The 27294-nt window shown below is 43.5% G+C and overlaps 1 protein-coding gene across 1 annotated transcript in view; it reads right to left on the reverse strand.

Annotated features, from left to right (window-relative positions):
• gtf3c2 (general transcription factor IIIC, polypeptide 2, beta) overlaps positions 1 to 25988 on the reverse strand; it is a 152404-nt gene extending 126416 nt beyond the window's left edge. The window contains 6 exon segments of the mRNA XM_038801041.1: positions 4261 to 4333; positions 9214 to 9273; positions 9276 to 9292; positions 14162 to 14545; positions 20321 to 21897; positions 25866 to 25988. Of these exon segments, the coding sequence (XP_038656969.1) occupies positions 4261 to 4333; positions 9214 to 9273; positions 9276 to 9292; positions 14162 to 14545; positions 20321 to 21897; positions 25866 to 25988 (2234 nt within the window).
• Between the last annotated feature and the right edge of the window lie 1306 nt (positions 25989 to 27294).

The raw sequence follows: 27294 nt of genomic DNA on the forward strand, positions 1-27294 counted from the left end.
TCCTGGGGGAGAAAGGTAAATGTTGCCATTTGCCATGGAAACTAAAAAGTACGAAGAGTGGTAAAATTACATTGGCAGCAGAGCCACTTGCCCAAGTGGAGGCAGTAGATGTGGCATTTTTTATCTCCAGGATACTGACTGAAATTTTGAATGGAACAGGGCATTCCGGAACAGTACTGTCACATAGGCAATAAGTCCATTTGAGAGAATGTCCACTCTAGAAAAAGCGTCAATGAAAAGAGACAATGAATTGACATAGCGAGCCAAAAACTGATGCTAGAGAATAGGGAGATTGACGAGACCAAGTGGGTTAATAGCAGTTACCAATTATCTGACTGACGCAAAAGGGGCTAGTTCGAAGAATTATTAAAAGGGAGCATCTTTTCCCTGAAGGAAGAGAATGAGAGGATAGATAAGTTAAAAAATAATAAAAGAAGGGTAATAGTGTGTATTCTGGTAATTATCAAACTTAAAGATATTTTTTTTAAAAGGAGGTATCTGTTAGGAAAGAGCTAATGTTCCCCAGTGTTTAAGTTAGAATTGGAGCTTTAATTGTTGAATATTGTTTGAGAGACTGTACATACAGGTGGCACTGTGGAATTGGTAGAGGCGTGATTATAGAAAGCAATAAAATTGGACTTGAAGAAGTCTAGACTTGCTTTATAGTTCTTATTACATAGAGAGATGCCATCGGACCTTAACATCTATATTAACAACCTAAACTTGAGTATACGGGCACAATTTCAAGATTTGCAAATGACACAAAATCTGGGAGTATTATGATCTGTAAGGAGGATACTGATAGACATCAAGAGGACATAGACCGACTGATGGAATGAGTGGACATTTGTCAGATAAAATTAAATGCAAGGAAGTGTGAAGCATTGCATTTTGGTAGGAGTATTGAGAGAAGCAATGTAAAATAAAGGGTACAATTCTAAAGATATAAAAGAGCAGAGCCTACGACTTTATGTGCACAAATTGTTGAAGGTGGCATGGCAGGATGAGAAAGTGATTCAAAAGGCACATCCTGGATTTTATAAATAGAGGCACAGAATACAAATTAATGAAGATATTAGGAATGTTTATCAAACACTGGTTAGATCACATCTGCAGCACTGTATCCAGTTCTGTCCCACTTTAGAAAGGATCTGAAGATTTTAGAGAGTGCAGAAAATTGCTAGGAGTTTCAGAGATGAGGGAGTTCAGATACATATTATTGTGATTCTTAGAGAAAGTAAAGTGTAGATTTGATAAAAATGTGTTCAAAATCATGAGAAGTTTACACAGAATGGTGAAACCAAAGGCAACGTGAGCAATTAAAAAAAATTTTCAATTAAGGGGCAATTTAGCGTGGCCTGCCCTACACATGTTTGGGTCACGGACGTCAGGCCCACACAGACACGGGAGAATGTGCAAAATTTAAGCAATTTGTTTTTAGTACAACAAGTGGTTAGGATCTGGAATGCACTGCCTTGGAGTATGGCAGAGACAGATTGAAAAGGAAATTGAATAAGCACCTATAGAGAGAAATTGTGTCAGGCTACAGGGAAAGGCAATGGAAGTAGGTCGAGCAGAGAGCAGGCACGGACATGATGGGCCAAATTACCATTCTATGATCCTCTGAAAAGGCCAATGGTTTAGGAGAGAACAAGGCTTTGGATTCCCAAAACCAGAATATGTCCCCATTCTGTCAGAAAACAAATTCACGTGGTCAGACCACACATCCTCGTTGCCAAATGGTCATTGTAAGGAAGGACTTGAAAAAAATTAAGGTGCACAGAATTTTTCTTCAATATTTTACAAAATTACAATATTTGATCTGGAAAATCTGCCAGCGTCATTAGCAGAAGTTCCCATGAGCATATCCCAGCATTCACATTTGTCTCAATTGGGCGTTAGCTCAAGGAGGTTTGAATTAAAAAGGACAATTATACTTCAGTTGCACAGATCATGGTCAGATCCCATCTAGAGTGCACTATTTATATTTTGGCGCCAAACCTCACCTCAGGAATTTATATAGTGGCTTTGGGGGAAAAGTAGGGATACAGCAGATTTACTAGAATGATTTGAGGACAGGTTGCATAAACTTGGCGGCCATTCCCTTAAGCTTGGAACATTAAGACATGATCTAATTGTGATGGTTAAAGGGAATGTGGAATGTGTTTGGAATGTGGCCAATGATGTAAAGCAGAACTGGAACCAAGGTACAAAGAGCAATTGGAGGAAAAAATCCAAAGGGAAAACTTCATCATCTTCACCACCATTGCTCATTCTGGTTGCTCCACTTGGTGTTCCCTGTGTAGGGAAATAGTTAAAAACCAAGTTTTTAAAATATTGTAACTGCAGTCAAAATATAATTCAAAACTTGTAAACCAATAGGGGGCAAACCAGACAGGTATACGGTCACTGGCACACATGTTGCTCTCTCTCGCCATTGTCCTCTTTCCAGTTGTTTTCTTCCTGATGCCCTGCTGAGCTTTGTTTCTTTTGGGTTTTTTTTTCGTTTTTGAAGTGTACTAACTTCATTTTTGCAATAAAATTCAACCTCGCACTACCACCAGACCCTCGTCTCTCATTTTAAAAATAAGAGACCCTGGGCGCAATTCTCCGCACTCATGATGGTGCGGAGAATAGCGGGTTCGTAAAATTTTACGGCCACGCTAGTCTGACGCCCTCCCGCTATTCTCCCCCCCCCCCCCACGCCCAACTCCCGACACGAATCACTGCCGCCGTTTTTTTACGGCCAGCAGCGATTCTCAGCTGGCCGATGGGCCGAAGTCCAAGCCCTTTACGGCTGTTTTTACGAACGGCAAACACCCTGGTCTGGCCGTTCGTAAAAACGGCCGTAAAGTCCCGATTTTTAAAACCATGGCACCGATTGGCACGGCAGTACCACGGCCGTGCCAAGGGTGCCATGGGTCCGCGGTCGGCAGCGGTCCGATACCCGCCACCCTCTTTTTCCTTCCGCCTGCTGTATCACTTCGCGGGGCGGCTGAGGGGCATCCCGGCCCGCAGCTGCGCGGGTTTCGCGCAAATGCGCGATGACGTCATCCGCGCATGCGCGGGTTAGAGTCTTCCAATCTGCGCATGCGCGGCTGACGTCATGTGACGTGTCAGCCGGCGCAAACTCTGGCAAGCGGGCTTAACGAATTCGTTAAGCCCGCAATGCCGGAGTTCACGGCCGCGGGCTGCTAGCCCCCCACCGGGGACCAGAACGGTTCCCGGTCGGGAGGGGGAGCTGGCGTCAAACCCGCCCGGATTTGACGCCAGCCTTACGATTTCTCCCTGGCTGGGAAAATTGCGCCCCCTACACCTTAACTGCATTTAGCCTCATAAACTATCAGATCACAATAGTAGTTGTGTTACTAGGTAAGGTGTTACTAAATTTAGTGTTGCTTATGTTAATGGCATGTTTACATAGAAAACCATATCACAACCTGTGGTATTGTGTGAAGCAAATAATGGCATGATGGGAAAACTAGTCAAGTCTTCTTGGTACAATTGAATTTAACCTAAGGCACAGAATACACAGAGATAGCCTGTCCATGGGAACCGGGTGACTCTGAGAGTCTAGATAAGGCTTGGAACTAGAAGTAGTCTCAATACATAACAAGCTGAACAACTGTCTCTTCCTGTATGTAAACAACTTCTTCCCTTTCTTAAAACAAAGACAAGATAATGATATGAAAGTCAAGTCCCCTAAAGGTCAGAAGGTGACGCCATTGTAACGATTATCACTTATGTTTTACTTTCAATCAAATTCCTGACCAAGCTGTATTCATGTTATCTTGATCCTATAATATATAAGAATCGCCTTCTTTTCTGTACTATCGCAGACTTGGGACGGACTCCGCAGTTTGTAATTGACTGCTTTCCGACTCCAAGTATCAGCCATTTTCTGCTAGCAGTTCTAATTAGTGAATAAAGTTCAGTTTTGCTTATCTAATGAATGCTGTTTGAATTTCTCTATCACAGTCAAGACGCGGGGAAAATATAAAATACAACAAACCCATCTACAAGTTTAGTAGGTATTTCAAGTTTGTTTGATGTACAGATGCCATAATAACTGTTGACAATGCGATTCTCAAAGCATTTTGAAATAGAATATTGTGACTCATCTGTAAACTTAAATGCATAAACATGTAGATAGTTTTACTACCAGTTCTCAGTCAAGTCTCAACTTTAGAAAGGAGTGCTTTAATAGGTTTAATATATTACATGGAGTTCTTCATCAACAATAATTTGTAAAGTTATTACCTTTGAGAAAGAAAACTCCAGTCTTGCATTGAAGGCATCCAATGTGGAAATACCCAAGGCAAGTGATGTTCCTCTCGACTGTTGGAACATAAAAAGTTGTATTTAGTAGTTCAGTTATGTATTTTCCTATCTTGACAGGAAGTACATTGTAAATGTCAGAAAATAAATTATGGAGTTATTGGATATTTATATTTTCATCATTTGGATTATCTGCTCAAGTTACCCAGCCAACTCCTCTTTTAACCCAATCCCCATCTCCCATTTACTCTTTCAGACTTCACCATGCCATCTCATGGCCACGCATATCCTTCCTTTCTCCAATTTTCACAGTCACCTGAGGCCGGAATTCAACCCGGGGCCCTGGAGAAGTGAGGCAGCAGTGCTAACCACTGTGCCACCATGCCTCCTCAAAATGCCTATTTCCAGACCTCTCCAAATATTGTCCCATATTTAAACACCCTTTACTCTAAATCAACAAATGAATTGTTGTCAGCCACCTACACACTTACATCTGTCACCATTTCCATTTGAATCCGTTCAGTCTGTTTTCCACCCTGCAATACCGAGACAATCTTGGTATAATTAACAAATTACATAATTTTTGTCTTTTACCATAAATAAGTTATCCCTCCTTATTCTCCTCTGCCTCTTCATGTTGTTACACATGATCAGCCGCTCCATCCTCGTCCATCACATCTCTCCCATGTCAAATTCCACAAACTATCGTGTTTGGTTCGACTCCAATCAGTACTGACAAACCTTCAGCAAAAATATTACTTATCCGTAGATGGCCATCTCAAGAGTGCTGAAAAGTTCTATGGCCTCCTCCTATATCATGGTTACATATTGCTCTTCAATGACATTATTCACAAGCGTGGAATCAGCTTCCATACATGTGCAGATAAGGTGCAGCTCCATCTCTCCACCACCACCCAAAATCCTCCTCTCGCTCTCCCCAGCCACATACTCAGATAAAACCAGTGTACCATCAGTTTCAAATTCTGCTTAAACCCTAAATGTCTGAAACATTAAGTCTGGATGGAATTCTCCAAGCCCCCACCGTGGGTTCAATTGGGGGGGGGGGGACAGTCGTGGGAGCCCCAAATATTGGTTTTGCGCCAGTGTGAATTTCCAATGGTATTTTCCACTTTTGCCTGCCATTGCACAACAGGAAACCCGCTGAAGACTGACGTGAAAACTCGTCTGCATCCTGCTAATGGGATGCCAAGAGAAGGTCCAACCACTCGCACCCAATTCTTCGCAGCGGCAGCAGGAAAATAAGCCGGTGTGAAACACATCTGAACACTGTGATGTGAAGATGACAGATTCCCCTGAACAATGCTCGGCGCTGCCTCCAGAGTTCCGGATGGAGACTGCCGGCAACCCTGGACCACTGAAACGACGTTAGGTACCTTTTCAATATGATGCGCGGATAGGACGGCAGGCTATGTGCCAACAGGCCTGCCCTGCCACAGAATACAAGGCAAAACACCCAGTTGCATAATTAATGAAGTCGTACCAGAAGATTTGGTGTGTTTTCCTGCCCAGCCTCCGGAGAAGGAAACGCTCCACATTCCTGCCTTATCACAGGACTTAGTCCCAGAATTCTGCCATCAGTTTCTCTCACAGATGCTGCCTGACCTGGTGAGTACTTCCAGCGCTTATTGTTTGTTTTACATATTTCTAACACCCACAGGATTTTGCTTTTGTATCACTGCTTAACCCTAATCAGTTGTCAAACCTAATTTCTTACTGATCACAAAACCACTGTCTTCCCTACTGCTTCTTCCCTACTGCCATCAGACTTTGAATGGACCTACCTCGTATTAAGTTGATCTTTTCTCTACACCTTGCTATAACTGTAACATTATATTCTGCAGTCTCTCCTTCCTTTCCTATGTACGGTATGCATTTTTGTACAGCATGCAAGAAACAATACTTTTCACTAAATACTAATACATGTGACAATAATAAATCAATCAAATCAAATCAAAAAATCCACTTCCTGCCTGCATCCTTATTGCTCCATACCACTATTGAAAGCCTGTTCTTGTTAATCCACACTTATTTCTCCTTAACCGAATGCATTTAGTTAAAATACTTATTCTTGCCCTCAATCCCTCCATGATCTCTTTCAATTCTGTTGCTGCAACCTGAAAACAGCATAATGCTTTGGTTGCCTCTGCAGTTCATGGGACGAATGATGGGCCTCACCTGCCTTCTGAACTCCATATTACATTAATTCGAACTAGTCTAACATCTGCTATCCTCAATCATGCTCACATGTCTATGACCTCTACTCTCACCAACCTTTGTAGGGTCCATTCCTCCCATGCCCCACCATTCCCCCACCAACATACTGAATTTAAAATGTTCACACTAATTTATAAACATGCCCCACTACTTCACTCCATCCTACCATTTACCTCTTTCAATTCCTCTTCTCTGCCCTCCAGCCATAGGCCACTCGAATAATAAATTAGAAACCTAGGGCGCGATTCTCCGAAACGGGGGGCTAGGAGCGGCGTTGCGCGAATCTCGGGCGGCGGGGACTTGACGCTTGCGTCAAAGCGGCGCGCCGAGAATGACGCGGCCAGCGGCACCTAAGTGACGTCAGCCGCGCATGTGCAGGTTGGCCGACTCCAACCCGCGCGTGCGGGGTTGCTGTCTTCCCCTCGCTGCCCCGCAAGACATGGCGGCTTGATCTTGCGGGGTGCGGAGGGAAAAGAGTGCGTCTCTTAGAGACACCGGCCCGACGATCGGTGGCCACCGATCGTGGGCCAGTCACCTCACGAGCATGCCCGTGGTGCTTCGATCCTCCCTCTGCCCCCACAGGCCCCACACTTACCGGTCGCGCGATGTTCACGCCGGCAGCGACCAGGTGTGGTTGACGCCGGCGTGAACCGGTCGGGTACGTCAGGCCGCTCGGCCCATCCGGCCGGAGAATCGCCGGTCGGCGTGTAAAACGACGAGCGGCGATTCTCCGAGCGGCGTCACGCAAAATGCGACACATCATTTTGTGGGGGGGGGGAGATCGCGGGGGGTGCCAGGGCGGCGTGTCGTGATTCGCCCGACCCTCCCGCGATTCTCCCACCCAGCGTGGGGAGCGGAGAATCGCTCCCCGCATGTCTGTTAAAGAACTCCTTTGAGAAATTAGTCACTATGAGGGGGCAGGCGTTGGGGGTTTCAGGATTCACCAAAGACCTCCAACTTGGTTAAGAAACACCATCTTGTGGATCCAGGAGGAGCAGGAGTGACACTTTTACATGTGGAATACAAATGAAAGATAGCACTAATAAGTAAGATTGTACAAGACAAAGGAGAGCAGTAAATGCATCCATGGGTATCACAATGCCTCACAAATTTTTCATAGAATTTTACAGTGCAGAAGAGGCCATTCGACCCCTCGAGTCTGCACCAGCTCTTGGAAAGAGCACCCTACCCAGAGGTCAAACCTCCACCCTATCCCCATAACCCAGTAACCCACCCACACGAAAGGGCAATTTTGGACACTAAGGGCAATTATCATGGCCAATCCACCTAACCTGCACATCTTTGGACTGTGGGAGGAAACCGGAGCACCCGGAGGAAACCCACGCACACACGGGAGGTATGTGCAGACTCCGCACAGACAGTGACCCAAGCCGGAATCGAACCTTGGAGCTGTGAAGCGATTGTGCTATCCACAATGCTACCGTGCTGCCCGTGAATCCTTGAAATTGGTCACATAATTCTCTGCACTTATAAGGGTCTTTTCCAAATGGCAGGCAGTGACTAGTGGGGTACTGCAGGGATCAGTGTTGGGACCCCAGCTATTCACTATATATTAATTTTAGGTGGGGGTACTAAATGTAATATCTCCAAATTTTCAGATGACACAAAGTTGGGTGGGAGGGTGAGCTGTGAGGATGATGCAGAGATCCCTCATTGTGATTTGGGCACGTTGAGTGATTGGGCAAATGAATGGCAGATGCAGTATAATTTTGATAAATGGAAGTTATCCACTTTGGTATCAAAATGGAAGCTGATTATTATCTGAATGGCCATAAATTAGGAGAGGGGAATGTGCAACAGGTGTCCTCATACACCAGTCTCTGAAGGTAAGTATGCAGGTTCAGAAGACAGTAAAGAAGGCAAATGGTATGTTAGCCTTTGTAGCGAGAGGATTCAAGTACAAGGGCAGGGCTGTTGTGCTGCAATTATACAGGGCTTTGGTGAGGCCACACCTGGAATATTGTGTGTAGTTTTGTCTCCTTATCTGAGGAGGATGTTCTTGTTCTAGAGGGAGTTCAGGGAAGATTTAACAGACTGATTTGCTGGGATGGTAGGACAAGTGAATGAGGGCATTGAATCAGTTAGGATTGTATTCACTGCAGCTCAGAAGAATGAGCGGGGATCTCCTGGAAACCTATAAAAATTCTAACAAGACTAGACAGGGTAGATGCAAGAAGGATGTTCCCCGATGATGGGGGTGTCCAGAAACAGGGATCACAGTCTGAGGATACGGGGTGGACCGTTTATCACTGGGATGAGGAAAATTCTTCACCCAGGGAGTGGTCAGTCTGTGCAATTCGCTACCACAGAAAATAGCTGAGACCAAAACATTGTATGTTTTCAAGAAGGAGTTAGATATACCATTTGGTCAAGGGATCAAAGGATACGAGTGGAAGGCAGGATCAGGCTATTGAGTTGGATGATCAGCCATGATCATAATGAACGGTGGAGCAGGCTCGAAGGGCCAAATGGCCTCCTCCTGTTCCTGTTTTCTATGTTTCTATAAAACAAAACTTGAACTCTGATATATCAGCAACATAGATAAATATCCCAAGTCCCACAAGAGATTTGTACATTATATAGAAAAAATATATTTTCAAATCTAAAGTATATTCACACCCATGGGTGCATTATAATAGTTTAGTTGTTTATTTTCTATTGAAAACGAATCTCTGAGACTTACTGTTTTTCTTGTAATTGTTGTAGCTTCCCACACTGGTACCATTATTGCATTAGGAGGCCATTTGCAAAATTTCAACTAGCCGACGTTTGTACCGTAAGATGTTTCTGAAATAACAATACTTTAAAAAGTTTTTCTTTAGATATATCTTTCCATAAAATTCAATATTTAAGCCAAAGTGCCCCAAAGAATACCGATTCAATCGTTAAAATTTACACTAATCTCAATGTTTTCTTAAGTCTAGCTTTGAGGAACACATTGTCTCTGATAGAAGTAAACTGCACTGAGGATTTCAACTTGGCTATTTCTAAAGAGACCTTGTTAAAGTGAGAGAAGGCACAATTGTAATGTTGTACGTAAGGAAGGGAGGTTTTATGGTGCAGTGGTCCTTCCCTACCTCTGGGCCAGAGGTTCTGTTTCAAGTCCCACTTCAGGACTTGGTGGCCATGGAAGATATGCGCAGAAAGGACAAACAGGTTGATTGTCAGCCTGTAAATTCTTCCAATCTGCATGATAGTAGCAGTAAAGAGTGGGAGAGTTTTCTGGTCAGCCATACTGCTGAAGGCAATGGCACATCACTGCATACTTTGCCAAGCATAACCAAGGTCAATCCAATTAAGCCCTTGGTCACCAACACCCTCTTAGGGCATGGTAACATGAAGGTGGAGGATACAGCTGTATAGAATCTAGTTAGGCCACCTTGGAGCATAGTGTTCAATTCTGGTCGCCACACTACCAGAAGGATGTGGAGGCTTTTGAGCGGGTGAGGTATGGAGGGCATTAGTTATGAGGAGAGGTTGAATAAACCTGGTTGTTCTCACTGGAACGAAGGAGGTTGAGGGGCGACCTGATAAGAGATCGACAAAAATTATGAGGGGCATAGGCAGAGTGGAGAGTCAGAGATTTTTTCCAGGGTAGAGGGGTCAATTACTAGGGGACATAGGTTAGGTGCGAGGGGCAGGTTTAGAGAAGATGTACGAGGCAAGTTTTTTTACACAGAGGGTAGTGGGTGCCTAGAACTCGCTGCCGGAGGAGGTGGTGGAAGCAGGGACGATAGTGACGTTTAGTGGCATCTTGACAAATACATGAATAGGATGGGAATAGAGGGATATGGACCCCGGAATTGTAAAAGATTTTTGTTTAGACGGGCAGCATGGTCGTGCAGGCTTGGAGGGTCGAAAGGCCTGTTCCTGTGCTGTACTTTTCTTTGTTCTTTGTACTTAAGCAACACAATATCCAATCAACACAAATTATTCGATTGAATCACATAACCAGTGTGCGCCGATCGACTGAATTAGCCTACCCTATATTATTAAAATTTGCAAATTTGAATGACCAAAACTTCATTATTTTCCTTTAAGGGCAAAAAAAGGGAGCTTTTTCTAACTTGGCCATGTTATAACTCAGCTGGGAACACTTAATGCTGACACTGGGCGTCAAAGTCAAATGTAAAAGGTCACTTCTTAAATTCTGAGGATTCCAAAGGATAATCTGAATTAAACCCCATGAAAACATCCACTAACAACAATCAACACATGCAGAAAGTATAAATGGTAATGGCCAAACCTTGCTAGATTTGAATAAAATCTGTATGGCAGACTTGTTCTTCTAGATTAATTTTAAAAGCTTCTAATTAGTTATGGTCTCAATACAATGACCATCAAAAGCTGGAATAACTCCAACAGAATAATGCCACTAATGAGGAAAAAAGTCATAATTCACCTTTAATTTACAGCACCATGGAAATGGTGATATTTCCAAACTACAAGAAAGCCACACTCAAAGGAACATCATTCCTGGGAATTTCCCCTTTGGAGATAAGCAATTGTGATGAAAACAGCGCCCATCACCGTAGATATTTTGTCACTGTGTATCAGAGCTACTGATATGAAGATCAAAAGCCCTCATATTTAACTTGGGAGGCAATAGTGAAATCAAAACTTTTTGTACTGGTGATGGTGTTGGGTTAGCAACCCAGATGTTTGTAAATTCAAATTCCACCATGGAACAATTTGAAACAGAACTCAACACAGATGGTAGTTTCCCAGGCTAGCATTGGGAAAAATACTTACCATGAAAGCTGCCAGTCTGTTAAGGACCAAAAAAGGTTAAGAGGAGTTATTAGGTTACGGAGATAGGGTGGAAGTGAGGGCTTAAGTGGGTCGGTGCAGACTCGAATGGCCTCCTTCTGCACTGTATGTTCTATGTACTCTGGTTTTCTAAAGTCCTGCATGGAACAAAACCTGCAATACCTACCTGTTTGATTGACTCATGAATCAGGTTTTATAGCATGGGATTGATTTTAATGGATTCTGAAGCCACCAATTGTAAACAGAATTGATTTAGGGGTGAGTGTAAATGTGATCTTGCCAACATTGTCCACATCATAATAAATAACATCTCCGACTGCCTCTTTACCATGGCTGTGTTTTTTTCTACGGGGTTTGTAGGCACAGACAGTCCATCCTCCTTGGAGGAAGTACTGAGAATTCCTTCAGGTGGAAGGGGTGGCAAAGGCCACGGTCGCCAAAGACATACGTTGTGATTTTCTGCTTGCCAATGACTGTGCACTAGCTGTCGGTTCAGAGCTAGATGTACAACGTAACACGGACTTGTTCTCCTATGTACACGTCAATTTCAACCTCACGATCACCTCAGAGATAACTGAAGTCATGTACCAACCTGCTCCAGGAAAGTCCAATTTCAAGTCAAGAGTTTCAGTCCATGACCAGAATCTGTCAGCAATGAACACTTAATGCTGACATTGGACATCAAAAGTCAAAACTAAAGGTCCACTTTCTTAAATTTGACGACTCCAAGGGATAATCTGAATTGAACCCCTTGAAAAACATCCACTAACGACAATCAACACATGCAGAAAGGAATAAATGGCACTGCCCAAACCTTGTTAGACTTGATAAAAATCTGTATGGCAGACTATTGGTCTTCTATATTGGCAGCACCACTCTCTCAACCTGTCTAAAGTGATGATGAACACATGCAAGAATTGGCAAAACAAGTGTAGCTGTCAGCAGACTTTGAACCCTGGAATGAAGAGAAGCAAGTGTGCACTACCAAACTAAAAGACTATAGAGCAATAGCTGTGTCCACTCGGTCTACGCATGCGTATTTGACTGTTTACCAGCGCCATACCAAGAGGTTCACCACTTTCATTGTCTTTGGAAGCTTCTGAAAATCAGATGCTGGACAGAATATCAGGCACTGAGGCATAGCCCAAACTGGCATGCCAAGCATCTACATGCTATTGAGACAGTCATAAGTGAGTTGGAAAGATCATCTAGCCTGAATGCTTGATACTTGCTCACCAAGCGAATCTCCAAGGAGAGCTTGAAGCTGGGGTGCACTCTCATGGGGGACAAGGGAGGTCTTACAAGGACACTCTGAAGACTTCACTTCTGAGTTTTGATATTGATTTTGAGTCCCAGGAGAAGGTCAACCAGGCTGCAAGTGGCACAACCAAATAAAAATCAATCCAGCCTCCTTCACAAAAAAGCACATATCAGAGGCAGAGAGAAACTGCATGGAGAGGAAATCCTGAGCCAACAACTTGTGCAAAGTTCAATCGACTGGGTTATCCTGTTCTATTACAGCAGACCTTCTGGCACAGATTGGCCTTAGCAGTCACCCATGTATCCACCAGAATCCAACCAAACACCCCAGATGATGAACATGATCATCTTTGCTTTGAAAGATGAACAAGAAGAAAATCCCATTTAGGGTGAGGAAGGTCAGTGAAGAAGAGAGCCGGTGTCACAGGTTGATTGGACATTTAATTACTTGATTGGTTTTTTTTTTCAGCCTCCACCCCGCCAAGAAATTCTGTGAATGTAGAGTAATAGGGTGCATTCACCAATACGTTCCTAGCTGCACCATATCTACGTAGGTAACACGTTATGGGCCAGATGGTCATTTCCCATCCTTCTTTATATATGTTTCAATAGTGGGACAAAGGTGAAAGTTAGAATTTTCTCCCCACAGATAGAGTATTATGAGAACACAGAATATTTTAGCAGATGCGGTTATTGGCTGAGACAGTATTTTGTTAAAAGGAAATCAAAAATAGTTGAAAAGGAAGAATGTAGGGAAGAGGGCCAATAGAGTAGATCGCTCTAACTGAAGAGCTAGTTTCAGCACAGGGTCAATGGGTCTCCATCTATGCTGTAATCCCCACCATTTTTTCCCCTGAATCTTCACCAACTTAACAACATCAACAACTATACCCATATCCTTTTTCCATTTGGGCCAACAGACATTCATCACACAGCACGTTTCACGAAAAATGGCTACTGGAGGAAAATAAATAAAAATATTCAAATAGGAACTATCTGAAATTAGAAAGACAAAAAAATATGAACAATGGGGAGGGAAAGTTTTCTTCAGATAGATCCAGCTGAAGTATACTGATACAGGTACAATGGGTCAAATAGTCCCTTTCTCTTAATTCCAACTGTTTAATTCCCCAAACATGAGCTGGGTGTCACTAAAGCAAAGCAACACTGGGGAAAGGAAGACCGAAACTATCCTCATGGAGCTCAGAGGAGCAATCAGCTCCTCCTGGTGGCACAAGCAAAAAAAAAACACTTTAAATGGTCTCTGGTGGTGAAAAAATTACACATCGTCCATGCTAACAGATCATGATCTGCACATATATAGCTGGGATCTACCAGCTCTGGGATGGCAATACCCATACAGGATAAACAATAGGACAATTTTAACTGCCTTCACACACACTCTTGCCAGCAGTCTTAAAATTACCCCAACTGTGTTCATATCATCCAATAAATTATCATTTCCAGTCAGGAATTGCTGATGGTCCCAAAACATTCAAACACAGAGACTCTGGAGACAATTGTGTGAGGTTCTGCTCCATGCTCAGAATATTAAGTTACCACATAATCATACATGAAATGGTTACATGCAGATTACTACAGAGATGGATTGTAATGTAAATAACTCACAATTACTGAACTTGTTCTTTGCTTCTGCCCTTCCCCATCATGAGAGTCATCCAGTTCAGACTCAGAAACATCACCCGATATTTCAATGTCATTAAATTCTTTTTCTTCCTCCTCATCTTCTTCAGTTATTCCATCAGAGACCACAAAATCTTTGTCATCTGACAAGTCATCAAAAACATCATTGATTTTTTTCTTCTTCCTTCCTCTTCTTCGTTTAGGGGAGCATTGTTCAGACAGCGATTGATCCCAAGGTAGGTTTGGTTCACTATCATTTGTATTGTCAGCCACATCATCTACTTTATAAGAAGGTGATTTTATTTCCTCTACTATTTCATGCAGGTAAAGTAAGGCACTGAAAGAAAACACAATGTAGCTTAATAGATGATCTACAAATATATTGTTAGATAATGCAGGCATGTTCAGGCCACCTCACAGAATGAAACGTAACCTGTTATCTTCCATCACATTCAGAGTGGAACTCCAACTATTGTGCTCCCACTCATGCCGCCCACCCCCACCAATTACATCATATGTACAACAGAAGCAAAAGCATGAGTTTAAAAACACAATGTAATTTAACCTCCCTATGTATTAATCTGGGAAAAGGTCAAATATACGGAAGATTTAAGTGCTGTAGTGTCCTCCAATGCATAAAACAAGTGGTCCATGATTGAAAGCCTACACAAGCAAAAATTAATGCTGGGCACTACAATGCATTAAGAGTTTAGCATGTTGTACTGTGAAGTAGCACAGTATGCATCTGTACTCTTTTCACATAGTGGGTTATTAATCTCAGTTACATGTTGCCATCAGAGCCAGCATCAAGCAGAAATAAAGTGTTTGCAAACAGAGTGAAACAGTCAATCACCTTGTGCACTTTCCGGAGGCATTTCTATGTACCTGTGATTGGTTCTTGACAGTGTACAACATGAATAGATCCAGGGTAGTGTCCTAGGTTCAACAAACTTCAGCTGCTTCATCAATGAGCTTCCTTCCATCATAAGGTCAGAAGTTGGGATGTTTGCGGATAACTGTACAATGTTCGTGGCGCCTCAGACACTGAAGCAGTTGATGTGCAAAATGCAGGCAAGACTTGCCTTATAACCAGGCTTGGGCTGACAGTGGCAAGTAACATTCAAAGAACAGTACAGTAAAGGAATAGGCTCATCGGCCCCCCAAGCTTGCGCCAATCATTTTGCCTGTCTAAACTAAAACGTTCTGCTCTTCCAGGGTCTGCATCCCTCTATTCCCATCCTATTCATGTATTTGTCAAGATGTCTCTAAACGTCGCTATGGTATCTGCTTCCACCAACTCCTCGGCAGCGAGTTCCAGGCACTCACCACCTTCTGTATAAAAAACCTTGCCTCGCACATCTCCTCTAAATACCCCTCGCACCTTAAATCTATGTCCCCGAGTAATTAACTTTTCCACCCTGGGAAAAAGCTTCTGACTATCCACTTTGTCCCATGCCACTCATTATTTTATATCCTTCACAGAAGTGCCAGGCAATGACCATCTCCACTGAAGAGAGGATCTAACCATCGCCCCATGACATTCAATGGGATATCATCACCGATCCTCCACTATCACATCCTGGGGTTACCATTCACCATAAACTGAACTGAGTCAGCCATATAAATACTGTGGCTACTGAGTAAGTCAGAGGCTAGGAATCCTGTGGTGAGTAACTCATCTTACCTCTTGGACCCCCCCTCCTCCCTCCTAAAAGCCTGCCTACCATCTACAGGGCACAAGAGTAATGGAATACACGCCATTTATCTGGATCAGTGCAGCTCCAACAACACTCAAGAGGCTCAACACCATCCAGGACACAGCAACCCGCTATATTGCTACCCTTTCCACAAACATTCAATCCCTCCACCACCAACCAACAGTGGCGGCCGTGTGTACAAGATGGACTGCAGGAACTCACCAAGGTTCCTCAGTAGCACTTCCAATCCACTACCACCTCAAGTACAAGAGCAGCAAATACCTGGAACACCACCATACGGAGGTTTCCCTCCAAGTCACTCACCATCCTGACCTGGAAATATATCGCCTTTCCTTCACCGTTGCCTAGTCAAAATCCTGGAACTTCCTCCCTAACAGCATTGTAGGGTGTCTACATCTCAGGGACTGCAAAGGTTCAAGAAAACAGCTCACCACCACCTTCTCAGGGCAACTCGGGGTGGGCAATAAATGCTGGCCTAGCCAGCGATGCCCACATCCCGTAAAAATGAACAAAAAAGGCAAACAAAGAAAACACTTAAAAGAAAAAGTAAAAGATCCCAGGGTACTAGCTGCAGAGCAGGGGATTAACAACTGTTTCCCAGCCAAGACACAATCACTGGCCATTTATCCCATTAGTTGTTTGCAGAGCCTTGCTTTGAGCACATATTAGTGACTGACTTCAAAAATAAGTGTAACGGTGGTTCCGACCAGTTTTGTTGTAATGAGCGCATGATACGATGCTACGTAAATACAAGTTTTGCAAAATCTAACTTCTTCGGAGTGGGGCTAGAATTCGCATTGTTCTGACTCAGAGGTGAATGTTGCCATTCATGGAGTCCATGGTTTGCCATTTTCCATCCTATATGCAGCAAGTTCAATTTCTATCAGATTTCACCTGTCATAGTTCTTATCACTTTCATGTTCTGTGCAATTCCTCTGTAATTGCTGAGCTACCTCCTGATTCTATGCCCTATTCTGTTCAGTATCAAGTGTCTGCTTGGCTCAGTGGCAACATTCTAACTTTGAGTCGGTAGATTGTGGCTTCAAGCCCCACTTCAGGACTTGAGTCATAACCTATGTGAATAAAATGAAAATCGCTTGTCACAAGTAGGCTTCAAATGAAGTTACTGCGAAAAGCCCCGAGTCGCCACATTCCGGCACCTGTTCAGGGAGGCTGGTACGGGATTTGAACCCGCGCTGCTGTCCTTATTCTGCTTTACAAGCCAGTTGTTTAGCCCACAGTGCGACAGTTCTGAGATATAATTGCACTGTTTCAGATGAGACATTAAACAGAGGCCCTGTGATGCAAAATATTCCATGGCACTATTCATAGTGCAGGGGAGTTCTCCATGTGCCTTGGCCAACATTTATTCACTAATTACTAAAGTGTCACCCTACACCTGGAGGCTCTCTCTTTGGGTCCTTCTCCCTGCCATCTGAGCATAAGGATCATCTCCTTTTTGCCATAGTGCTTCTACGGGATCCTCCCTCCTCTTGTGACACTTCTTTGTGCCACTTAGCTACCTGACTGTTCCTTGCTGCTCAATGGGGCTGTGCTTCATCCCAGGAGCAGACTCTACTGTGCCTCGAGGTGAACATACCTCATCTAGCTCAAATTTTTAAAAATTCTGTGAAAGGATAGAGAAAAAAATAATCACACCTTCACTTGAGACAGCAACTGGGACTTGCAGCAAAACGATCAGTATGGAGCCAGGAATGATAGCGATAAGAGCCTGTGAGAGAAGCAGCAACAATCTTCCTCTCCCCCACACATGTACATGCAGTTTGCATTGAGAACCAAAGCATTCACACTTAACATCTAAGGCTCTCACTCTTATTGCAGTACTGGTGAGGTGCTACATTGTCAAAAGTGCCAACTTTCAAATGAGAAGTTAAACCAAGTCTGCCCTCCTAGATGGACAAGAAAGAATTCCATAATGCTGTTCAAAGAGCACGGAGTTCTTCTGGGTCCTGTCAATATATCCCTCGATCAGCAGCACTGTAAAACATTTATAATCAGGGCTTTCATGACTGGAGATGTATTAAAATGCTTTAAAAGAAATGTAATATTTTTGAAATGTAGGAGAAGGAGGCTGGATTGTGTGCTCAAGTGTCTGCAGTGGGTGCGAACCCAGAACTTACTGATTCTGTGGCAAGAGTGCTAGCAACCGTGTCACGGCAGATAAAACCAGTGGCCAAAAATGAGTTGCATTTGTGAGTTGTTTCTTTTTGTTCTAGTGGTGCACAATCTGTTTCATAATATTAAAATAGAAATCGCTTTATGATATAAATACATCTTGTATTGTCGTGCTTTGCAACTTTAACCCCTTTGAAGTTTAGTCATGTGTCCCATTGCTGATTGTGGGATCTTGCTGTGTGCAATATGACTGCCTTCTGCGTTATGACAGTTACTACATTTCAAAGTAATATATTGCTATTAAAAACATTTTGACATAACCTCGGGACATGAAAGGTGCGATTATATATGCTTTCCCCACATCTTTTCTTCTGATTAAGGGACACGGTAGCACAGTGGTTAGTACTGTTGCTTCACAGCGCCAGGGTCCCAGGTTCGATTCCTGGCTTGGATCACTGTCTGTCCGGAGTCTGCAAGTTCTCCCCGTGTGTGTGTGGGCTTCCTCCGGGTGCTCCGGTTTGTCCCACAAGTCCTGAAAGACGTGCTGTTAGGTAATTTGGGCATTCTGAATTTTCCCTCCGTGTACCCAAACAGGCGCTGGAATGTGGCTTTTCACAGTAACTTAATTGCAGTGTTAATGTAAGCCTTCTTGTGACAATAAAGATTATTATTAAAGATGATGGTTTAGTGGTAATGTCAAGATTTGTAATCCTTAGGCCCAGGCTAATACCCCAGGACACAGGTTCAAATCTTACCATGGTAGTTGGTGGAATTTAAATTCAATCAATTAAAAACAAATCTGAAACAAAACAAAATTGGAAGTTTAAGTAGTGGTCCCATGAAATTATCATCAATTGTCAAAAAAACCCAACTGGTTCACTAATGTCCTTTAGGGAAGGAAATCTTCCGTCCTTACCTGATCTGGCCCACACGTGACTCCAGGTCCAAAGCAATGTCCTCTGAAATGGCCCAGCATGCCACTTATTTGAAGGGTAATTGGGTATGGCAACAAATGCTGGTCTTGCAAGTGATACCACATTCCATAAAGAAATTTTAAAAATGTTTGAAAAGGTCAATTTTGACAGAAAATTAGGAAACAGTATTGCTTGCCTGAGTACTTAGCCAACCATTAGCTAGTACAGTGGGACAGTGGTTAGCACTGCTGCCTTACAGCTTCAGGGACCTGGGTTCAATTCCAGCCTTGAGTGACTGTTTGTGTGAAGTCTGCACGTTCTCTCCATGTGTGCGTGGGTTTCCTCCGGTGCTCCGGTTTCCTCCCACAGTCCAAAGATGTGCAGGTTAGGTGGATTGGCCAGACAAAATTGCCCTTAGTGTCCAAAAATATGTACATTAGGTGGGGTTACGGGGATAGGGTAGGGGATTGGGCCTAGGTGCAGACTTGATGGGCCGAACGGCCTCCTTCTACACTATAGGGATTCTACGATTCTAAAGCAGGTTTTGAAATTCCACACCTTTCGAGAAAACAGCTCCACCTCCTTTTGGAGGAATTACAGTTGTGTAAAATGCAGCATAAAATACAACTGAAGTTTAGAACCAGTACGTTTACTATGGGGGAATATAAATGGGAAGGTGGAGGATGACAAAAACATGTTTGTAATTTTTAAAAATGATTTTCCATCATTCAAAACAAAAATAAGAAAAACAGCTTGATAATATTGCAATCGTTTTGTTCACATTAATATGAAAATTCTGGTCACCATCTCCATTTCCTGAAGCATTCAAATATAGCAAGTTTTATATTCCATGTTTTTGCTCTGAACACTAGTCTGCTTCCTAACCAGAGTGCTCTGAGGTAACTTGCCCTCCTATTACCTCTTCCACAGTACTGTGCCTGAGATCATGATGAGAATGACCATGTCCCAATGATGGCTGGCAACAGTCTACAATATAGCAATGCGTTGATCACCAGCCCACCCAAGCACATCCCATTCATCGCAAGATTTTAGTGCCAACCATTGATTACGATGATGATAGAGACCAACAGACCTTAGGGGCTTCACGAAAATCATCAGAACATTTAGCAATAAATACTGGAATCAGTGACACACTCAATGTTTTTTTCATACTTAACGTAAACTGATTTGAGTGTCTTGATCTCACTCTGATTTGTGTATCATTCACGTTGAGATTAGAGGACTAATTTTCCAATTGTACACTCCTGACAGGATGCCTTACCCACTAGAACACATAGCTACAATTCAATCATATCTGCTTGACCAACAAGATAATTTCCTTACGCTCTGGCCGCCCGCCTCTTTGGTCGGCCACTTGCTGTTACTTCATCATCAACAACGCTCTCTTCCAATAAACTCTGGACAATTGGCTTCAGCAGCCCATGGGTATCTGCACTCTCTTCTTGTGGCACCATCTTATTTTTAGGTTTCCTTCCTCTTTTCTTCGGGATCTTCACCGGTTGAGGATCACCACCATTCTCTGAACTATTACTACCTGCTAATGGAGTCTGCAGTACTGCTTTTGCATCCTTAGGTTTTCTTCCTCTTTTCGTCAGACTCTTAACCGGTTGAGGAATTCCCATCTCACCGTCACCTTCATTCTCAGCACCATCACAAATCCCCTTTGATGGAATTTGTTGCTCAACTCCTTCAACAGACATTGCCTCTGCATTCTTAGGTTTTCTCCCTCGTTTCTTTGGGGTTTTGACCGGTTGAGGAGTTCCCAATTCACTGTCACCGCCATTTTCAGCATTGTCACAATCTCCCTTTGATAAAGGTTGCGATACTATTCCTTCAACAGACACTGCTTTTACATTTTTAGGTTTCCTTGCTCGTTTCTTTGGAATCTTCAATGGTTCAGGAATTTCCACCTCATTGTCACCACCATTTTCAATGTTACCATGACTGAGAATTTCCTTTGGAGGAGCAACCATTGCACTTTTAGGTTTTGTTTTTCGTTTCTTGCTGATATTCACAGGATCAGTTCTTGTTTCACCAGAACTACCATTCACAGATGTATTATGGAGGGCCACTGCGGTATTACCCGCCAAGTTATTTTGCTCTTTTTTGAATTTACCCCATTTTTTGCCTGAATTTTGCTGTATTGATAATATATCAGTTGCTAAACAAGACTCTATTCCACACTCATTCAGAGTTGCAGCATTCTCATCTGCAGCAGGGTGTTTTAAAAGATCAATCAGCCGATCTTTTCCTTCCTTTCTCAATTGTTCTTCTATCTCCCAAGTACCCTTCTGTGAAACTGCCAGATGCTTGGGTGAGAGACTGATATCTTTTGAAGAGATTGTAGCACATGTCGGAGCACTGTTACCCACAACAAAATGACTATCTACAGATTTAGATTTCTCTCTTTTCACCATACCACTTTGTTGTAAAAGGGTTGTACCAACAGTTAGGCAGTTCTCATCTGCAGACACACCAGAAGCCATCACATTTGTGGTAAGAAGATCAGTTGCTAATTTTAGGCCAGGAACAAGTGGGCCTTTGTCATTTTGTCGACTTTTGTTACCAGCTGTTGCTTGCCCTGATGTTCTAATAGCAACCATTGGTTTGGCAACTTGCATGGGTGCTTCAGGTATAAATGAAGTACACTTAATAGTATTGCTTATAAACATTAAACTCTCACAGTCTCTTTCTATGCTGCCAGACATGCACATTTCTGTTTCCAAATGTACACAGTTCTCAGCAGGGATCCCCACGTGAAAATCACTGGCTGTAGATCCAAATCCATCGTTATTTACTTGGGACGTAGTATCTTCAGAAGGTTGAGCAGTTTCTACAGACACAACCTTTTTTTGCGCTTCTTCTGCATCAGCCTCACAGGTTTCCTGAAGTATTTGGTTCTAGAAATGTATTTTCCTCCTTGTACACTTCAGGCAGTTGATCAGCTCAGGCTCAGCAATTTCATTAAAATCTAGAAAACAAATCAGAAACTTCAATACTGCAGTTGAGGATGACACATTTCACACAACATTGTCACAAGTAGGCTTAAATTAGCACTGCAATTAAGTTATTGTGAAAAGTCCCTAGTTACCACACTGTTCGGGTACACCGAGGGAGAATTCAGAATGTCCAAAATACTTAATATCACATCTTTTCGGACTTGTGGGAGGAAACTGGAGGAAACCCACGCAGACAGGGGAGAACTAGCAGATTCCGCAGACCCTCAGTGACCCAGGCCGGGAATCGAACCTGGCACCATGGCGATGCAAAGCAACAGTGCTAACCACTGTGCTACCGTGCTGCATTGCAAAGCCTAACTCCAACTAAGCAGCATGCAACAGAGTTTACTTGGGCATTGTATCTCTGAGCTTACAGTTGCTAACTGCATACAATCACACATGGTTTGGGTGCTGGGCCACAAACATTGTGTTATTCTCAACTTTGATGATTTTAGAATTACAGTTTATGATCACTGCTAAATGTCAAGAGTTCAGGAATTCAATAGAAGCTATTGGACCTATTCCTTCAACAAAAAACAGAAAATTACTCATTTGGCTGGTTATATATCTTGGAAATTTCTCCATGCTCTCACAGGGGAAACAGTGGCATAGTGGTATTGTCACTAGACTAGTAAACCAGAGACCCAGAGTAATGCTCTGGGGACCCAGGTTCAAATCCCGAATTCAATAAAAATCTAGAATTAAAAGTCTAGTGCGAACAATACAGCACAACCAAAGTTGGTATCAAAACATTCAAGGTAACATTAAAAAATGTAAATGTATTATGAAATACAGCATCTGCCATTTGGGTTTCATTTTCAGAGTACCCAATCTGTAATACTAACAAAAATACTAGCTGTCACATCCAACCACCCAATCATATTGATAGCTTAGAATTCTACTCTTTCAATTTAAGATCTTGAGTTTGAATCTGAACCTAAATGGTGTGCTAAAAATCTCCTTTATCTGTCAGCTACAAGGGTCCTAAGTAAAAGGAGTTTGCCCAATTTTAGCTGCCTGGGCTCTTAACTTAGCAAATATAAAGATTTCATAGTCTGCTGGAAGGAAAGAAAAGAAGGGAAAGAGCACGGTAGCACAGTGGTTAGCACTGTTGTTTCACAGCTCCAGGGTCCCAGGTTCGATTCCTGGCTTGGGTCACTGTCTACACGTTCTCCCTGTGACTGCGTGAGTTTCCTCCGGGTGCTCTGGTTTCCTCCCACAAATCCCGAAAAACATGCTGTTAGATGAATTGGACATTCTGAATTCGCCCTCTGTGTACCCGAAGAGGAGCTGGAATGTGGCGACTAGGACTTTTCACAGCAACTTCATTGCAGTGTTAATGTAAGCCTATTTGTGCCAATAAAGATTATTATTATAACTTCAATTTAGAGGCCAGTCGGCAAGAATTCAGTCATCAGGTGCGAGGTGCTTTTGGTGTCGCGCCATGTGGCAAGGTCTGGCCCGTATCCAACTCTTGCACATGATAGACACCCAAACCATCTTCTGCTTTGTGTTGATCAAAAATGGACAATGTCTCAGTTGGGCCATGCCATTTCACTTGTTCCTCATAGAAAGGCATGTGCAGAAAAACACCTTTGATCTAAAGTCAATGCACATAAGGTTATCGAAACTGAGCCTCTCAGATGGTGCTCTGAACAGACTGACAAAATAATTTGCAGAATGTCTCATAGCCAGATCTCTCAAACAAGCACCAAGATGCAACTTGGTTAGTAGTGAGAAGGGCCCTCCAAGTCAGGTCCTTCCTACATACTTGGAAACTCACTTACTCTACAAACCGCCCTCTATGCAGCTGGGGTGGGGAAGAGATAATAATAATAATAGCTTATTGTCACAAGTAAGCTTCAATTAAGTTATTGTGAAAAGCCCCTAGTCGCCACATTCAGGCGCCTGTTCGGGGAGGCTGGTATGGGAATTGAACCCGCGCTGCTGGTCTTGTTCTGCATTACAAGCCAGCTATTTAGCCCACTGTGGTAAACCAGCCCCCAATCACCTTCCACCTCCTACTGGAATGTGCCGTTGCAAAGCAGCTGTCGAGACAGATGCTATTGTTCTCATCAAGTTTTCATCCCGTGCAGCTCAAATGCAGGATTCTGTGCTCGATGGCTATTCCCAAGTATGCAGGCTAAGATAAACACGAATTGCTGCTGGAGGGCCAAAGTACTGAAAGACATTCTTTGGTCTTGCTGGTCAACAATCAAGTGTTGTAGACTGGCACATTCCAGGGTTCATAGTACATGATGAAGGGTGCACAAAACTTTGCTATTGCAAAGGCTCACTGGAGAAAGGTCTCCTGCCATTATACACTGAGGGACAGGAAACCATGTAAAACCCCTTGGGCTTTATGCACCAGAGCATTTTTGACAGGCACGGTAGCACAGTGGTTAGCACAGTTGCTTCACAGCGCCAGGGTCCCAGGTTTCATTCCCGGCTTGGGTCTCTATCTGTGCGGATTCTGCACGTTCTCCAAGTGTCTGCAGGGGTTTCCTCCCACAAGTCTCGACTTGTTAGGTGAATTGGACATTCTGAATTCTCCCTCCGTGTACCTGAACAGGCACCGTAGTGTGGAGACTAGGGACTTTTCACAGTAACTTCATTGCAGTTTTAATGTCAGCCTACTTGTGACAGTAATAAAGATTATTATTGTGTTTGTCTGATTACCCCCTTGTGATGTGCCCTTGGCATTTAACTATATTGAAGGTGTTCTATAAAACTGTTGTGATGGAGAGGGTAGGTGGTAGCATAGTGGTTAGCACAGTTGCTTCACAGCTCCAGGGTTCCAGGTTCGATTCCCAGCTAGGTCACTGTCCATGCGGAATCTGCAAGTTCTCCCCGTGTTTACGTGGGTTTCCTCTGGACGCTCCGGTTTCCTCCCACAGTCCCAAGATGTGTGGGTTAAGTGAATTGGCCATGCTAATTGCCCTTAGTGTCCAAAAAATGTTAAGTGGGGGGTTACTGGGTTACGTACATACGTGGGCTTCAGTAGGATGCTCTTTGTAAAGGCCAGTGCAGACTGGATGGTCCGAATGGCCTCCTTCTGCACTGTAAATTCTATGATAGGCGAGTGGATGCAAATGGCAATGAGCTCCTTTTGTAAGGTGGGGAGGAGGAGGGCAAGGCAGAAGGCAGTTGTGTTCTTCTGTACATTGTTCACCAACTCCCTGGTGGTGCATGTTGTACTTTCAAGATCGAACAGCAGAGCCAGGCTGGCAGACGGAGGATGCGAACTTGGGGCAGGTACCCGCGGTGGTTGACTGCAGCACAAATCAAAGAAGCGAAACATGGGGGTGAAGTTAACCATTTGGGTGAAATGCGCATCCCCAGCAGAGTGACAGCCGTCAAACTGGACTGGCTGGCAAGAGGCAGATGGTGTAATCAGCTGGAGCCCAGGCCAGCCTGGCACCACCGGTTATACCGGCCCCCGAGCCTCCCCGACCGGGAGCAGAACAGCCAGCGCCGGTGCCTGGAGCTTTCACCCAGGGAGAGTGACAGGCCAGGCCCGGCCCACTAAAACCTGCCGAGGCCTGGGATTAATTTTAAAGCTTCAATACCTTGTCTCATCGCACCCCGCCCCCTCCCCCGCGTCGGCAGGCTTCTTGACTGAACGGATGAGGATGAAGCTCAGACCCGGGTACACGTGGAACTTGAACCCGCCGTTATTTTGTACAATGATCCAGCTCCCCCTCGCCTTTCTCAAAGGCCAGTTCAACACTCCGGCTGCCAAACACCCAACGGGCCACCGTCTCGAGGCGGAGCGTAGCCTTGGATGATTGACAGACTGACTGACCATACTCAGGCCGAGCGGCCGCGACGTCATGACGTATGATAAACAAGTGGGCGGGACAACTGACCAGCTGACCGAACTCGCACCGCGGTGACGTCAAAGTAAAGCGACCACGTACGCCGGACGGCTGATGCCGATTTGAAGATGGTGCTGCCATCTTTAATACTGGCATAAGAAGGGGTTGCCCCATTGTCCGATTATAATGGCTGAATACTGGCAGGAGAGACCAGGCGATCGTGGTTTATGCTCATGGCTGCCAAATTACAAAGTCATATTGCAGGGGAGATTTGCTCGGATATCCAAGAAGGGTATTTTTGCCTTCCGCACATGCAGCTAATTGAATGTCAAAATTTATCTGCGATTCGGCAATTCTCCCGCAGCTACATTTCACTTTTAGTTCGAAGTTTCTTTCCAGTAAGGGGAACGGCTCAGTAGTAAACACAACGGAACAGTGAATGCAAATTAAATCTGGAACTTTCAACAGTCTACTTTAACTGACACACAAGTCAATTTGTTACAGGATTGAGATTTCCTGATTCAGTGGTAAACCAGAATGATTACATGGTGCCAGCTATCACAATGGCCAACCCTCACGGTCCACATTTCTCTGGAGTTTTGTTTCCAGCAATTAAATTTCAATCTCGTGGACGCTTCAGTGAGCAATTCAGGTGAAAAACTCAAAAGGTGTTTGTCAGTTTCTTGAACATTTTCATTGATTAATCGCCACTATTTCTACAACTAAAGAAAATGCTGTTGGGCGAAGCATGAAAGTCATGTATCGAAGGCTCCAGAACTGTCAATCCTGTAAAAATGGTTACTCCAATTCCTTGACGATATCTGCTTAAATAACGAACGGAAGATTTGCATGTCACGGTTTCATCAGTTTCTCCTATCCCGTCTCTAGTTATTTCAATTAATTTCAGATGAGTCCCTCTATTCTTGATCCATTAATAACTGGGGGGGACCAATCCAAATCTTCCGTTGGTATTCGTAACTTTTAAACACCAGGCAGCATATGTGTTCGGATTGCCTGAATATCTTTCAATATTATGGCACATAATAAAACGGTGATTTTAGTAATCCACCACTAATCTACTTTTTGTCTGATTTTACCACTTGCCTGATTTGAGATAAACAGAATAAAAATTGATATATTGAGTAAAATGCCTTTGAACAAAGTATATCCATGAGCCAGGTCAAACGGTTTTGACTTCAAATGAAATCAAGCAACTAGTAGGACTAATTAATGACCTGATATTGAAGATGCCCTTTGTACCTATCACAATATGATTGAATTTTACATTCCATTTGAGGGAGAGAAGAGTGGTCCCAAGACTAGTTTTTTGAACGTACATAAGGGCAATTATGAGGACATGAAAGCAGAGCTAACTAAAGTGAACTGGCAATTTAGGTTAAGGGATAGACCAATAGAGATGCAGTGGGAGACATTATTTCAGAATATATGGAATAGATGCATTCCAACAAGAAATCAAAAT

The sequence above is a fragment of the Scyliorhinus canicula genome, chromosome 6 (assembly GCF_902713615.1).
Source record: "Scyliorhinus canicula chromosome 6, sScyCan1.1, whole genome shotgun sequence".
Classification (NCBI taxonomy): domain Eukaryota; kingdom Metazoa; phylum Chordata; class Chondrichthyes; order Carcharhiniformes; family Scyliorhinidae; genus Scyliorhinus; species Scyliorhinus canicula.